The sequence below is a fragment of the Myotis daubentonii genome, chromosome 6 (genome assembly GCF_963259705.1).
Source record: "Myotis daubentonii chromosome 6, mMyoDau2.1, whole genome shotgun sequence".
NCBI lineage: Eukaryota > Metazoa > Chordata > Mammalia > Chiroptera > Vespertilionidae > Myotis > Myotis daubentonii.
The window spans coordinates 11,612,580-11,629,645 of record NC_081845.1 but is presented as its reverse complement, the minus strand read 5'-3'; the positions used below and the strand labels follow the sequence as shown (position 1 = coordinate 11,629,645).

The 17,066-nt window shown below is 41.3% G+C and overlaps 1 protein-coding gene across 3 annotated transcripts in view; it reads right to left on the bottom strand.

Annotated features, from left to right (window-relative positions):
* Positions 1-16,119, bottom strand: part of KPNA5 (karyopherin subunit alpha 5) — a 43,915-nt gene extending 27,796 nt beyond the window's left edge. The window contains exons 1-5 of one of the 3 annotated variants that reach the window (XM_059700144.1): positions 15,789-16,119; positions 11,703-11,836; positions 7,290-7,391; positions 7,087-7,186; positions 1,020-1,114 (exon numbers count right to left, since the gene is read on the bottom strand). In XM_059700144.1, coding sequence (XP_059556127.1) covers positions 1,020-1,114; positions 7,087-7,186; positions 7,290-7,391; positions 11,703-11,831 — 426 coding nt within the window. In that variant the 5' untranslated portion in view covers positions 11,832-11,836; positions 15,789-16,119. Of the gene's footprint in view, positions 1-1,019; positions 1,115-7,086; positions 7,187-7,289; positions 7,392-11,702; positions 11,837-15,788 lie in introns of those variants that run through there. The other 2 variants (XM_059700142.1, XM_059700143.1) reach the window with 2 other exon arrangements.
* Between the last annotated feature and the right edge of the window lie 947 nt (positions 16,120-17,066).

Sequence of the window (17,066 nt, the reverse complement as noted above, 5' to 3'; positions counted from 1 at the left end):
TAGTTTTGTTTCCCTAGTGATCATCTAGTCCCAACGTTCTCATTTAAGAAATAAGAAAATTAGAAGTCCAGAGATTTAGGTGATTTGTTCAAGGTTAAAGAGTTCACTATTGACAAGGCCACAAGTAGGACCTCTGGTATTCTTTTAAGCAGCAGAGCCTCTGAGAAGGTAGTTAAATCAATTCACTTAGAATCTGTATGTGATGGATTTATAACAAAAACAACTGAGAAAATTCAATCCATGTCTCCCCCCAAAAAAACTAAATGACCTGCAAATCCACAGGCAAACTAAGGAGTAACAATTAAGTTATTAGGAATGACTTTATAAACTTTTCCCAAAATTACTAACAGTTCCTAGAAGACAACCATGACCATGATAAGACAAGTGATACCACCTTTTCCTTTCGTTGCCTGCCGGAAGCCGGTCCATCCTTGCTGCTTGACAAAGTCGCTGCAGGATAGAAACATCTGCACAGCATATGTTTCAAGGGACCTGGCGTATACAGCATACTGTTCTTAATATGTTTGCTCCCCTTAGCGCTGTGTGTTTTAACCAAGTTACGGAGGGGATGAAACTCCTTAACTAAGTGCCAGGCGGGTAGTTAATCACTTTAACTACAAACAATCATGCTTAAGCTACATAATCTTTACTCCCTGGAATGGAGATAAGAAACGCCCTAACCTTTGTAATAGAAATTGACAGGATTAAAATCAACTGGTATAAATACGGATGTAACAAGACAATAAACAGCAGAACTTCTCTGGAGATCCAGACCAGAACTTGGCTGGAGATCCTGGCTAGGCTGCTGATCAACTGAAGGCTGTCTCCGTGTCCTTCCTTCTTCGCCGACTCCGTCTACGCCTTTGGGAACCCCTGGACCTGCTGGGGTTGGACCCCGGCAGTTGCCAAGTACTCACGGAAGCTGACAATATATTCAGTACTGCAGAAGCTGCTTTCACTAAAAACTTCAATCATGTCATTTCTAGAAAGCAATTAAGAACAAAAACTATAGAACTCACTTGTAAAGTACAATTTTCATTTCTTTCAAGAAATTTCACAAATCTCTGTACAACTCCAGGTTTCTGTATAACTTGATCAATTGGTGGATTAGGTTCTAAAAATTAAAAAAAATTAAGTTATTACATAGACAAAAAGAGACAATGATCTGGTTTCTGTGTCAATTAACAGGCACACAAAATAATTCTTTCTTAGGTTTCACTGACCAAGTTTAAAATTCTAGCTGGATATAACTGAAGAAAACATACGTTCTTATAATTGCAATGTTTACTGAAAAGCGAATTCTTTTTCAATAACTATAATAACAAGAAAATTTAGAAAAAGGGAGGTGAGGGTAGGTGGGAGTGGGCAAAGGGGGGAGAAATAGGGACAGAAAGAGACCATGCTTGGGGCAATGGGTGCACGACGCAGTGTGCTGATGATGTTTTATTGAGTTGTACACCTGAAACTTGTATGGTTTTGTGAACCACTGTCCCCCCCAATAAATTCAATTTAAAAAAGATGAAAAATAGATAAATGAATAAATAAATGTATGTGTACAAATATTTAAATTTAATAAGTTGAAGGCTATTAAGGAGTTCACCTTTACAACACGGAGCTACTTTAATCCAATACTCAAAATACCAACTGAGAAATAATGTTTCCACTAATTCTTTATAATCATACCCACATTTCCAGGGATGTCTCCATATTAGCCATGAATTGCCTAATGTCTCATTTTCTCAGGGTACTATTTATTATTTACATAAATACTATTGGACTCTCTAGAATTCTTGATAAATTTTCATGAAATGCAGAGGGCTTTTGAAAATCATAAAATATTTAAGAAATTTTAAAACAAAGACATTCAAAATTAAAATAAACATATATCAGTTACTCCAATCTAAGTACCAAGAACTCTTTCTTTTCCCTTACTTCAGCAAAAAGTAGATCCTAGGCTTCTCCAGGAACTTCTCTGTTGATGCTCCTTCGGGTTGTTTTTCTCCCTGTTATCTACTTTCTTTCTAGAAAATTTACCTGTTAATTCACCTGTCCCTTGTGATTATCATTTGTTATCATCCACAAATCTAACCCCCATAACTAAATTCTTCTCTCTTAGATTCTAGACCACATTTTAAGTGTCTTTTGCCCCATTTCTTATTCCCAACTTCTTTAAAATGTAGCATAACCAAAACCAAACTCATAATATCACTGCTTATACCTTCCCCTTGCCCTGGGCCCACTACCCAAATTTGTCTATCACTTAGTAATCTGTCCATCTATTATTCACAGAATAAAAAACCTCATTTCCACTTTTAACTCTTCCTTTTCTTCTAAATTCTGGTGTTTGGCTGCATTTCCAATCATAAATAACTCATATATACATATTAAAATATTGTGTTTAATCAGTAGAATAAATAAAGTGTAACCATAAAAGAGCTGTATAAATCCTGTCATGATATAGAAAAAACTCTATTATTATATTTTAAATCAGTGTAAATCTTAGAAATCATGTTCTCCATTGTTAAGGAAGGTTTATTTAGGAATGGGTTTCTTTCTCCCTTCTCTTCTTTTTTCTACAAATTTTCTGTCCTTTTCATTTGTTCAAAAACTAGTTTATTTCTGCCAAGTTAGTAAAGCCATAAACATAAAATTTTGTTTGGGTGTTCTAAATGAAAAGTCTGAAATCTTCAAAATGTAAATTCCAGATCCTAGCTTAAACTATAATTATAGCTATAAAACATCAACAGGATAAAACATACATTTGCCTCCACAGCCATGAGACTGGCTTCTGGCTGACCGGCGCTCCTGCATTGAGCATCTGCCCCCTGGTGGTCAGTGCACGTAATAGCAACTGGTCAACCGGTCAACTGTCTGACCCCTGGTGGTCAGTGCATGTCATGGAGAGCAGTTGAGCAGCCTTAGCATATCATTAGCATATTACACTTTGATTGGTTGAATGGCCGACCGGATACTTAGCATATTAGGCTTTTATTATATAGGAGGAGGATATCCTATCTAATAAAAGAGAAACATGGTAATTAGCATACGACCACTACCCTTCCCACTGGCTAATCAGGGCGATATGCAAATTAACTGCGAGCCAAGATGGCGGCCGGCAGCCAGGCAGCTTGAAACTAACATGAGGCTTGCTTGCTTCAGTGACAGAGGACTCCAACGTTCCCCGCCTGCCTTGCCAGCCTCTGAGCTGCAACTCTAAGCAACTATGTTACAAATATAGAAGCTAAACAAAACCCCAGAAGCCTGCTTTAGTTGCAGGGCTTCAGCCAGCAGGATCGCAACATTGTTTCAAATACAGAAGGTAAACAAAGGCCAGAAACCTGCTTTCAGCAGCGGAGGCCTAAGAGCTGGAGCCTCAGAGCTAAAGCTGGCCCAGAATAAAAAAAAAAAAAAGAAAAAAAGGAGCGGTTGGGAGCTTCAGTCACTCGCCAGCCTGAAAACAGCCCTCAGCCCCTCACCCAGACTGGCCAGGCACCCCAGTGGGGACCCCCACCCTGAATGGTGTGTGACCAGCTGCAAACAGCCATCATCCCCTCATCCAGGCTGGCCAGGCACCCCAGTGGAGACCCCCACACTGATCCAGGACACCCTTCAGGGCAAACCAGCTGGCCCCCACACATGCACCAGGCCTCTATCCTATATAGTAAAAGGGTAATATGCCTCCCAGCACCGGATCAGCGGAGCTGCGAGGCCTCCCGGCACCGGGATCAGCGTGACAGGAGCAGCGCCCAAACCCCCGATCGCCCTGCGGCTCTATGTGTGACAGGGGGCAGGGCCACAACCTCCCTATCCGCCCTGCTCTGTTCGTGACAGGGGAAGGTGCCCCAAACCCCTGATCAGCCCTGCTCTGTGCCTGATAGGGGGGAGCTCCCCAACCTCCTGATTGCCCTGCAGCTCTGTGTGTGACAGGCTGCGGTGCCCCAACCCCCCTGATGGGCCCTGCTCTGTGCGTGATAGGGGGTGGCGCCTCAACCTGCCCATCGACCCTGCCTTGAGTGTGACAGGGGGCGGTGCCCCAACCCCCCAATCAGCCCTACCCTGAGCGTGACTGAGGGTGGCATTGCAACCTCCTGATCCGCCCTGCTCTGTGCATGACAGGGGCGGCGCCCCAACTCCCCAATCAGCCCTGCTCTGAGCCCGACCAGGGGCTGCACCTGCCGGGAGCCGGTCCATCCTTGCTGTTTCAGGGACCTGGCATATATGGCATACGGTTCTTAATATGTTTGCTCGCCTTCTTGGCACTATGTGTTTTAACCAAGGTCACCTCTCTGAGAAAGGTTGAATCCCCAGGTAGGGATTTTCCCCTGAAGTTAGGGAGGGAATAAAACCCCTCAACTAAGTGCCAGGTGGGTAATTAATCACTTTAACTACGAACAATCATGCTTAAGCTACATAATCTTTACTCCCTGGAATGGAGATAAGAAACGCCCTAACCTTTGGAATAGAGATTGATAGGATTGGAATCAACTGGTATAAATACAGATGTAACAAGACAGCAAGACACAGAACTTAGAAGACAGAACCTACCCAGAACCTAGAGACAGAAGAACTTTGCTGGAGAGAACATGGCAAAAGATCCTGGACAGAAACTGGCAACAGAACCTAGAGACAGAACCTAGCGAGAGAACATGGCAAAAGATCCTGGACTGAACCTGACTATAGAACATGGCAAGAGAACCTGACTAGAACCTGGTGACTGAACCTGGCTGGAGAACCTGGACAGAACCTGGCTGGAGAACCTAGCGAGGGAACATGGCTACAGAACCTTGCTGGAGAACCCGGAGAACCTAGCAAGAGAACATGGACACAGAACCTGGCTGGAGATCCTAACCAGAACTTCACTGGAGATCCTGAACAGAACTTGGCTGGAGATCCTGGCTAGAGATCCTGGCTAGGCTGCTGATCAACTGAACACTGTCTCTGTGTCATTCCTTCTTCGCTGACTCCGTCCACACCTTTGGGGACCCCTGGACCTGCTGGGGTTGGGCCCCAGCATGCATCTAGGGATTGGGCCTGCCCTCTGCCACCCAGGAGCAGGCCTAAGCCAGCAGGTCGTTATCTTCCGAGGGGTCCAAGACTGTGAGAGGGCACAGGCCAGGCTGAGGGACCCCCCCTCTTCCCCCCGAGTGCACAAATTTTTGTGCACCGGGCCTCTAGTATATATATAAGCCTAAGCGACTGAACAACTGAATGACTGAATGACTGGTCAAGAGGTTGCTATGATGCGCACTGACCACCATGGGGCAGACGCTCAATGCAGGAGCTGCCCCCTGGTGGTCAATGCACTCCCATAGCCAACCTCCTGTGGCACCTTCCCCTGGTGGCCAACCTCCCGCCACCCCCATCACCAGCCAGGCCAAGGGACCTGGCCTCTAGTATAAACGTAAGTACAATAGCAGTTATCTGCTTCAGCATTTAAAACTAAGAGTCCTCCACTACCAAAAAGCTTTGGAGAAATTTCTACAAAACTGGGATTTAAGAAAGAACAACTTGTGATTTACATCTACAAAAGTGGCCATGATAGGGAAGTAAATAGGATATTCTAGCAAAATGTCACTATTATGACTTAAATCAGAGTTCTTCTAGTTCTAGCTCCTTTCCCGTATTTTCTACAGTAATGGATCAAGTAAAATGACAGTAAAACTAACATTTTTCTAGGCCTAAAAGATTTAGCAGGAACTCACAACAAGCAGTGTAATTCCTGCTATGTGCCAACTTGGGCAAGCATAATCCCACTATAAAGAAACAGAAAAAAATCATTGGCTCTGTGAAAAAGATACTACAGTTTAAAAGAAACAGAATACCATAAGGAATAGGGCAAATGAGGATAAAATATTAAAACTAAAGAATTCAATGGGAAGTTGTGGTATAAAAACACTGTAGGCATAGTCTAACATTCTTAAACAGAATTAAATCTAAATGAATCCTGTTAATTCATTTTAATATAATGCATATATGAAAAAGAAATCTTGAAAGAGAATATGATCATGTAAAGTACTTTTAAATATTATCCTCATTCAAAAAATAATCCCAATTTCAAAAACAAAAATTGTGGAGTATGTTGAGGAAGAGGAAGCCGTTCTTGGTTATATAAGGATTTCCTAACACTTCTAGGCCACATTAGCTTGGCAGAAATGGAAAACAAAAGTTAAATATATCTGTAAACAAGAACTACAGTAAGAAAGCAAAGGCAAACATTTTGTCATTTATGCTGACCTGAAAATAAAATTTCTTTTACTCCTCATGTGTAACTAAATTCTGTCTCTCTTAGGAAGATAAAGCAGCTAGCCAAGAGCATTTTCAAAATTTTTATCAATTCATATATACAACTCAGTATAATTGGAATTACTAATTCTAAATGACATAATTAAAACACAAGTGTTAAATTTTTATTTAATAAGAAATTTTTATAAACTCAATATAAAATTAGACAAATAACAGAGGCAAATTACAAAGGTCAAAAGTTAAAGAAAAATATTCAATTTAAGTACTCAAAAAATGCTACATAATGAGCTACTATTACATCAGTATTTTTTCTTTTTATAATCATGCTGTTAAGAATATAGTGAGCCCTAGCCGGTTTGGCTCAGTGGATAAAGCGTTGGTCTGCGGACTGAAGGGTCCCAGGTTCGATTCTGGTCAAGGGCATGTACCTTGGTTGTAGGCACATCCCCAATAGGAGGTGTACAGGAGGCAGCTGATCAATGTTTCTCTCTCGTCGATGTTTCTAACTCTCTATCTCTCTTCCTTCCTCTCTGTACAAAATCAATAAAATATTTTTTTTTTAAATTTTTTTCTGAAAAAATGTTTCTATAACTTTGTTTCTTGGCAGTGGGAATAATGATTTCTATATTTGCTTCTGTGATTTTTCTGTTTATATTTGCAAATATTCTATAATCAACATGTGTTACTTTGATAATATGCTTAAAAATTGATTTTATTTAAAAATATATTTTAAAAAACAAGACCCTTCTAGCAAAGAAAAGTACTTCAAAAAATACCTCATAAATAAAGTCAGTACTACAGAACATTGTAATATCAAATAAGCATATTGAAAACAATTCTTGCCTTTAGAAAGCAGCTTTCTAAATTTCTGTGTCGCTGTTAGTTGTTGATCAGCATTATTAGAAAAAATCATCTGAACCATATCTGCGGTTATAACATCATCCTAAAACACAGAAAATATAATTAATTTCATTTAAATACTTTACATAGATAACATCTGAAATAATGTTGAAGTATAATTTGAAATAGATTTTTATAATATCTACCTCTAGAATGGGTACAGTGGAACTGATGTCTGGATCCTGAATAGGACTTTCTGGCATAGATTCATCACTTCTGGGCAAAGAGACATTTCTGCGTTTAAACAGCTGTAATAAAGAGAAATCACTCTAACATTGAGTTTTCCATAGAACAGTGGATTCCCACAGAATTATATTTTTTTGTGGAAGTGAACAAACAAGCTAATAATTTTTAAAATTATTAAAAATTCTGAATATTTTATTTAAAATTCTGAATATGTTAATATTTCCCAATCATTATATCATGAAGACCTAAATTGTCTATGAGAAGTTAAATACTTTCTGGACTAGGTTAGCGCTTGTCCTGTAGACTGTGTTGGGTCAATCTCAGGTCTTATCAAAGGCTAGTCTTGGCTGGGGCGGGGGGGTGGGGGGACATCAATTGGGGAAAAAGAAGACAAATATAAAACTTTAGACAATTAAAAAAATAAAGAAAGAAAGAAAAAATAAAATAAAATTGGTTTTTATGTCAAATTAAAAAAAGGCTAGTCTCATGAGTAGAATACACATTTATAATTTACAGCATTTGTGAAAGCACATTATGACCACACCAGATTATGAGATGCCTAAGAACGTTTCCAAGAAAATCTTAACTAAAAAGTAAATATTACATGGATGAGATAATGTGGTATATTAACAGTTAGTGTATCAGATTAACAAGGAATAAAGAACTCCTCTAACAAAAGATGGCCCAATGCCTATTATCTCAGGATAAAAATTAAGAAAAAAACCAACAAACAAGAGAGAGAAAGAATGAAACATGATGAGGTCACTAAGGAAAATTTAAAGGTGCATTTCATAGGTCACCTCATCATGTAAGAACCCCATGAAATAACACAGGCAGTGTTTTATCCTTCTCAGTCAGATGGAGAAGTTGAGAGACAACAGATTTCTCTAGTTTGTTCAACATTATAGTTTGTTCAACATCGAATAAAGGTCAAGCTGAACATAAAACCCATTTATTCAGGCTCCAAAATCTTTGTTCTTTTTATTCCAACACATCAACTTCATGCTATGCCATCGCTCTCCTTTTCTTCTCCTCTCTCTCCTTCTCTTTAACACTTTTCTTCCTCTTCCTCCTCCTCCTCCTGTACCTCCTCCTCCTCCTCCTCCTCCTCCTCCTCCTCTTTCTTTCTCATTCCATTCTCCATTTCTCAGTCTTTGACTTCGTTTCTCTTTCATTTCTCCTCTTCCCTCTCCTGCCCTCTTTTATATTCTTCTGCCTGAAAGTCAAAACCAGACTGATGTGGGCTAGCTGAGGGAAGATCTCCTTGATCAAACTGTCCCTGCTTTAGTGGTGTGAATCAGCAGGACTATCAATTTCAAAGAAGCATATCGGAAGGATTGTATTTATAAATTATAAACCAGGATATGTAGAATATCTGGGTTGCAATGGAACTTCAGTCATTTCTGGTTCTTCCACTGAGCAGTTGATCTCCCTTAGTCCTAATAGTTGAGTCTATGAGGGGCAGAGTGCTAGCAGCCAAGGCAGCAAGAAACACCTTCCATGGGAAAAGAGTAAGAGAGAAGTAATATGGGGTTTTTTAAACTGACAGCTCTTGCAAAAAGTCCCAGTGTTGTTTCTGTCTGCTCCTGCCCATTTCTGGGAAGGTCAGAGCAAAACAAGACCAACTAGGAACATCTGTGTATGAAGCGTAACAAAAATTATATGTACACATATGTGACACAGATGACACATGAATGACTTTGTTGATGGTGCTCTGCAATTACAGTGTTGGAAGAATAGCTAGGAAGTGGAAGATTGAACAGAAAAGTCATCCTAAATACAGTATTTCCATTTTTCTTTCTAAACATGAAATAATGAACTTTCCATTTCCTTATTTTGTTAATGCTTCTTTAAAATAAAGCATTTAAGATTTGTATTTGAAACTATTTTGGGAAATAACTGGAGCATGCAATCACTTAAATAACATACTGAACATTTAGTCCCCATCTCTCCAGAGCTCTAGAATTGTCCCTTTTGGAATTTGCAACTCACGTGTGCATCTGGTCCCCAAAGACCAATGCAAAGCCAAAAAAGATAAAGGTCCTTGGGAGCCTTTTGAACATTAAAAACACTGGATCTGGGGACAGGACAATTCTAGATTCTGGTTCTAAGATCTGCCTTTAGTAGTACTTTGTGACCTTGTGGGAAAATACAACACTTGATTTCTCTGCAGTTTTCTTATCTGCAAGTGAAGAAACTGAACTAGGATAAAATCCTATGATTTTATGATACTGTAGGAATAGTCTGTTTGAAAGCCCTAAAATGCTGAAGGAAATGTGGCAGGACACTTAGGTAGATGGAATTCACTTCTAGTTTATCTTGCATTGACTTTTATAGTAACACTAGAGGCCTGGTGCACGAAATTTCTGTGGGGGGGTGGGGGGGAGGAAGGAGGGGGTGGCCCTCAGCCCAGCCTGCACTCTCTCACAATCCAGAACCACTGGCTCCTAACCGCTCACCTGCCTGCGGGCCTGATCGCCTATAACTGCCCTCCCCTGCCGGCCTGATCACCCATAACTGCCCCCACTGCTGGCCTGGTTGCCCCTCACTGCCCCCCCTGCCAACCTAGTCGCCCCCAACTGCCCCCCCGTGCCAGCCTGGTCGCCCCTCACTGCCCCACCCCACCCCGTGCCGGCCTGGTCACCCCACACAGCCTGTTGTTTGGTCATTGCGTGAGGGCGTCCTGAGCAATTTGCATAGTCCTCTATTACTAGTATAGATTATAAAATAACACATTGTTTTGGTATTTAAAGAATGACTGATATAAATTGCCATAATATTGTTCCTTTACTATTTTCATCCTGGTTCATTAACTATCATTTAAGATACCAAATGACTTGTAAAAATTTTTTTAAAAAAATAAAGGTACATTTCCTAAGTCAAAATTGAGGGTAAAAATGTTGTTATTTTTTTATAGCTAAATAAAAACTGGTCTTCTTCAATCTGTACACAGTTCTCTTTCAAATAATTAATTCAACAGAGTTCTCTTTTTTTAATACCTATTATAATACAGAAGGGACTGTGCTAGATACTATATATAGGGAGATGACAAATCATAATCATATTTCTAAATCATATTTCTCTACTTTCTTCATTGTTAGTCCTTTTCAAGTGTTTGTTTGTTTTGTTAATCCTCACCTGAGGATATTTTCCCATTGATTTTTAGAGAGAGTGAAAGGGAGGGGGAGAAACAGAGAGAAACATGGATGTGAGAGACACACCTGGATTGGCTGCCTCCACACATGTCCCTACTGGGCCAGAAATCGAGCCTGCAACCAAGGTACATGCCCTTGATGGGGAACTGAACCCTAGACCCTTCAGTCTACAGGTCAATGCTATATCCACTGAGCCAAACAGGCTAGGGCTTCACACATTCATTTTAATTCATGTACGTGAAACCCACATCCTCCTTATTATTTATAAACTAGAGGCCTGATGCATGAAATTCGTGCAAGGGGTTCAGCCCCTGCCACCACCGCAGCTGCCTCTGCCTCGGCCCCTGCCCACCGCAACTTCATCTGGAAGGGCGTCCAGTCTAATTAGCATATGATGCTTTTATTATTATAGATACTTCTAAATTTAAATATATGTTAGAATGAAAAATGTTGAGATGTGCTCTTTTAAAAGATTTTCAAATTACTTATGTCAAAGTTCAAACAGAGAAGGCTAAGAGATTTGGATAATGAAACTACAGGAGGAACAGTATGATTAGCTTATAAAAAAAGACTATAATTAACTTAGGGGCAAAAGCTATGAAAACCACAAAAGCAACAAATAAATATAATTAATGTTATTTTAGGAGGCAAATTTTACTATAACAAATGAAAGTGATCTAAATAGACTCAAAAGTAAAAAATTTCTTTAGCACCAGTGTAGAAATATAATTAACATCATATATATTTATCAATGAAACAGAAAAGCTATGCCTATCAGTGATTAAAAATAGCACAGGAGCCCTGGCCGGTTTGGCTGAGTGGATAGAGTGTCAGCCTGTGGACTGAAGGGTCCCAGGTTCAATTCCAGTCAAGGGCATGTACCTTGGTTGCAGGCACAACCCCAGTGGGGAGTGTGCAGGAGGCAGCTGATCGATGTTTCTCTCTCATCGATGTGTCTGGCTCTCTATCCCTCCCTCTTCCTCTCTGTGAAAAAATCAATAAGATATATATTTTTAAAAATAGAACAGGATTCTGACTCATGAGTTTGCTAACATTATTTCTAAAGTCCAGTAAATTAAAGAATAGATTTATCTATATTCAATTTCCTAAAACCCTTTTTATTTAAAATTCTCTAAAAATTAGCAACGTAATACAACTTCTAAAATCTGCATATAATGTTCTTGTGTTAAGCATAATTAATTATTTTAAAACACCTACCTGTTCTTCCCTCTTTTGTTTTCGAAGCTGTATTCCTTCTTCTTCTCTTCGTCTACGCATCTCTTGGGGGTTTAGGGCTTTATTCTTATAACTTTTCATTCTATAGTTATCTTTCCCTGAATAAGCCATGGCACCTTAAGGTTAGGAGAGAAAAAAAAGGATACTGATAATTCTCAAACATGAGATGTTTACCCTACGGCAACTAAATTCAGGTTCACAGATTAAATAGTCCAATAAAACCCATTCTGAAAATTATGTACAAAGAACACATTCCCGCACTTCCATATCAAATGTGAGCAAAATGACCTAACTTTTTAGCACTAAACTATCAAACAAATAACAGACTCCGGTCTAAACACAAAGTCATTACCCTAAGTTCACTGATTCTAAGGTGCATGCCCCATCCCTGGTATTTCAACCTCTCTGATGTGGGATGCATTTTAAAACCACCATCAGCCAGGAAATAATCATGAAATAGGTGGGTAAAAAACTTCTAAATTACAGCTTCTGGCAAGATCGAGAAATAGCCAGCAAAGAAGTGTCTTATTTCCAATGGACTATGGCACTGGGCTTCAGTAAGCACACCTCAGGTATTTACTGCAGGCTGGCTTCTCCCACTTACTTTAGCCACTGCTTAAGAACTAAGGCCACACAGGCATGATTTGAGTCATGGCTGCAAAACCAGATTTCATTGCTACAGTATAATTCATTCTTTTTAAATACTGAAATGCTTGTATACTTTATTTGGAAATTAGTCTTATTATAAATGTATTTTAAAACCTTAACATTTTATACGCATATTTAAAATGTTTATTTTGTATAAATATGAAATTTTATATTTGCAATAAATGTAATAGTTTTACTTTTAGGAAAATAATTATAAATACTTTTTAATAATAGTATTACATTGATATTTTGATATCTGAAATGAATACTAAATTACTGATATTATAACCTATCCTGGATTTACACATTAAAATATGAGTCTAATACAGGGTTTCAACTTGAATTTAACATGAGATAATTAATGTCTGTTTCTAACATTAGTCTGATAAATTTTGATAATATACCCATTCTCTCAACCAGAGAGAATGCTGTAATCAATTAGCACTTATGAAGTAAACACAGAGAAGAAAAAGTTGACATTTATCTGCCATCCCTGATGTAGAAGAAATAGACTATTCAACTGGCAAATATATTGTAAGAGGTAAAGTACACTAAAACATCTGCATTAAACCCTGTGAGAACATAGAAGACACAGCAACAAACTGTGCCTGGGGGGGCTCTGAAAGTACTCACAGTTATCCTCTCTTACAGGATGAACAAGAATTTCCCAGGGAAGGAGATGAAGAGAGAAAAGGGAAAGAATAAGCATTTCGAGCAGAGGGAATATCTGTAAAGACAGTTCTTGAAGAAGCCTGGCATAAACACAAAACAGTAAAAAATTGAGTGTGCCTGAATAAGAGAACATATGGAAGCAGGAGATAAAGCTAGAAAGGTAGGTAAGAACACATATGGTTCCTGTAATCTGGAAATTGATTCAATAATTAGAGACCTGGTGAATGTAAAGAATACTATACTTAATTCAATAACTCATGTTGAAGCTCAGTTGAAGATCAGTAATGATCTCTGATCTCCATTTTTTCCCTCAAGGGACTATGTTCTTATTAATGACACAGAATTTTTATATATGAAATAAAGAATAATGCTATACATTGTTATTAATAAAGCTTGAACAAGTTGCTTCTAATGACAAATATGTGTTGGTGCACACACTATTTCTGAAATCAATTCATTAAATATATAAAGAGGGATTTGGGTGGATTGTAAATATACCTTAATTGCTATAATACATGTGTTAAATTCAAATATACAAAGTACCTTTTAAATCATTCCAAAGTCCTCAGCCCATTCTGTTCTACCTTTAGCTCCACTGCTATTTACCAGTGATCTAATTATCAAGTCTGATGTCTTGTATGGCACTTAGCTTACTGTAGACTCTTATACAGGGTGGGACAAAAGTGGGTTTACAGTTGTTCATATGAAAAATAACACAATAATTAATAAATAATAATATAAGAATAAACTCGTGTTTCGAATACTCACAATTGTAAAACTACTTTCCCCCCCCTCTGTATGCTGAATAGAAAATATTTCAGCAAAATGAAATGTTCATAGCAATAATCCTATTAAAAATATGTATCTCCTATACAAAAGGAGTTATCTAGGTAGGCCCTTGACCTGTAAACTGTTTTGATCACTTGTAGGTATGTATACAAAAAATACAGGGTTGGGCAAAAGTAGGTTTACAGTTGTGAGTACAAAAAACAGTTTATTCTTGTCTTATTATTAATTACTAGAGGCCCAGTGCATGAAATTCATGCACTGGTAGGGTTCCTAAGCAGCTGCCAGCTGCCTGCCACTGCCAGGGCCTCCCTCCCTTCCCCTGGCCGGCCCCGCCCCCTGGTCAAACTCTCAGATAACTCCCAGTTGAGGGGACAATTCGCATACTATGCTTTTATTATATAGGATTATATTATTTTCCATAGAAGCAACTATTAACCTACTTTGGCATCCCCTCCCCCCCACCCCCGTATTTGTACATTCATCCTCAGTATGTTTATTTATATACATGTAATGTTAGCCTAATAAACTATCCCATTACAAAATCCACAAAGAGAAAACGATTTTAAAGTAATAGTTTTAAAAGGTAAACTAATGGAAGTTCTAATATTTTCTCTCCACATCTAACTGAATCACTTGTGCCTCCTCAACACATACAACCAACCAGTAATCTAGGTAACCACATTAAAACTGTTTTACATAAATATGTTAACCAAGTTAAAATCTAGCTCCAGCACTGATACCTACATCATCGATTCCTTCTACGGTACTGACTTCTTGCCTGCGTCTTCACAGCAGTTTAAAGAGGACGTAAAGCCCAAAGAAACTCAGCTCTCAAGGTTCCTCATTCAAGAGGACTGTTTCGTTCTCTGGAAAATAACTTTGAATCCTATGCTTTAAAGGCTGTGGTCTCCTGCGAGTTATTTCAAATGTAAGAAACGCTATTCAGGCACTCTGACGTTGCAAAACAGAGGAATTTCTTCCGTCATAAGCTTATTTTTGGCCCAGCTCTGTGAAAACCTGTGTTGAGGTTGGGCAGATAACTGGCACCTAACATTTTTCTAACATCTGTTAAACGGAATGTCTTGTACCCGCAAGCCTCCCTCTCCATGGGCTTGGGCGCCTGCGAGTAAGATTACAGGATGGGCACAAGGGGGGCAGCGGGCGGCCACAGCCCCGACACCCGCGCTTAAATCAAAAGGACAGAACCGTCTCTTTTTACCCACAAGTGACCTTCCTGCAGCATGAGAATCATTCAGTGTTGTAACGGAGCCATCAAGCCAGAAGTGCGTTTTCGTGTGTGTGTGTGTGTGTGTGTGTGTGTGTGTGTGTGTGTGTGTTAACATGTTCAAGAAGTTCTAGAGTAAATGCCAATGTCATTCCTATCGAGGCGTCACCGCCCCGTTTCCAGCTCTCGGATCCCTCCCCTCTCGGGCAGATGGAGGACACCACTGGATGTTGGTGGTCGGAGTTGCCAGCCGCGCATCCACGCCGCCAGAGCCGGACGAGCCCTTCCCGGCACCTGCGCCCCAGCGGCGGGGCGAGAGGGGGCGACGCGCGGGGCCCCGGACGCAGCCGCCGTCCTCCGTCCGGGCCCCGGTGCTTGTCATCAGCCGCCGGGCACGGGCGGACGCCGAGCCCAGGAGGGAGCGGCCACCCTGGCCAGACCCCGTGCCGCCCAGGGAGGGACAACCGAGAAGCCGGCAGAGCGGCGGAGGGTGCCACGGGCCGCCGGGCGCTCCCTCCCGGGACCCGCCGGCCGCCTGGGAGGATCGGCGCCGCGGGGCCAGGTCCGGCCGCCACGCCCCCGCCGCCGTCCCCCTGGGAACCTGCGGGAAGCCCGGCGGGCCCGGGTCTGAACCTTCGCCGGGAAAAGGTCAATGAAGACGGCGGCGCCGGGAACTCGTGGCTCCCAGGGGACCAGCCCCAGGGCTCAGGAACCGGCGGGGCCGCGCCACTTACCCGTTCACGGGGCTCCACCCGCGCCCGCACTGCCCGGCTCCGGCTGCGCGTCGGCTGCGGGTGACAGCGGGGTCGCCACTCCGCCCCTAGCGTCGAACGGAGCGACCCGGTTCGCAGCCCAAGATGGCGGCCACCTGCGCCCCCTCCCCGGGACCCCGGGGCCCGGCTCCCAGAAGCCCTTGCACGCGGCGGCCGCGGGGACCCGCCGCGGGGCGGAGAGGAGCGCGCCCTCCGAAGGACCAGCCGGCGTTTGCTCGGACCTCGGGGTTTTAAACCGGAGAGGGCCCCGTGGCAGGAGCGCGTCCGACTGCCCAGGTCCTCCGTGCGCGCTCTCAGTCGATCATTCACTCACGCGTTCGTCTGTCCGTCCCCCGATCCATCCACCTACCCACCCATCCTTCCCCCCATCCCTCCCCCCATCCATCTCCCCTTCCATCCCCCCATCCATCCCACAGCGCAGTATTCATGGAGCCTAATCGGCGCCTGGCATGGTTAGATATTGGAGCTGCAACAGTATTCACAGCGGATAGAAATGCCAACCTCATGGAGCTTCGCAGAGGCTCTTTCCATCTTCAGCTGCATTACCTTGTTCCTATAGTATAGGAACCTTTACGCTCCCCTTTGTTTACAGCTTTTCGACTTGCCATTTAAACTTTTGGATTCCATAACATCTGTGGATTTCACACACACACACACACACACACACACACACACACACACACACACACTCGTAGTCACTGTTATGTGAAATAACTCCAGATAAAGTACTCTAAATTAACATGACACTTGGATAGCCTGGTAAACCATCCTGACGTTCAACAAACAGTACTGAAAACCGACTTTTCCAGACCCAATACCAGGCACAGAATATACAAGATTTAAACACCCACATACACAACTCCTACCCCTAAGAAGCTCTTGTTTTCCAGGTTATCCACCAGCTCTCTATTCCTGCTATTGTATTTTTTTTTTCTTAATCCCAAAAGCTATTTCCTATTTTTGATTTAGGGATTAAATGTCTTTTCTTGTCTCTCTGAAGACATTATAGTTTCCTTGAACTATTTTTTTCGCCTTTATTCACTGTTTCTTCAGAGTTATTTTTTCCTTTTTGATCATTTTGATTCTCATCTTTCCTGCCACAGGCTGTACTCCAATGCCTGGAGATTGTTGAGTACCCATATTTAAGAGTGAGACATTAAAGAAACTCATTGGAAGCCTGTGTATCAGTGGGGCCTGTTGACTCCCTGATTGTTGGCCTCCCTACAGAGAGATTAAATG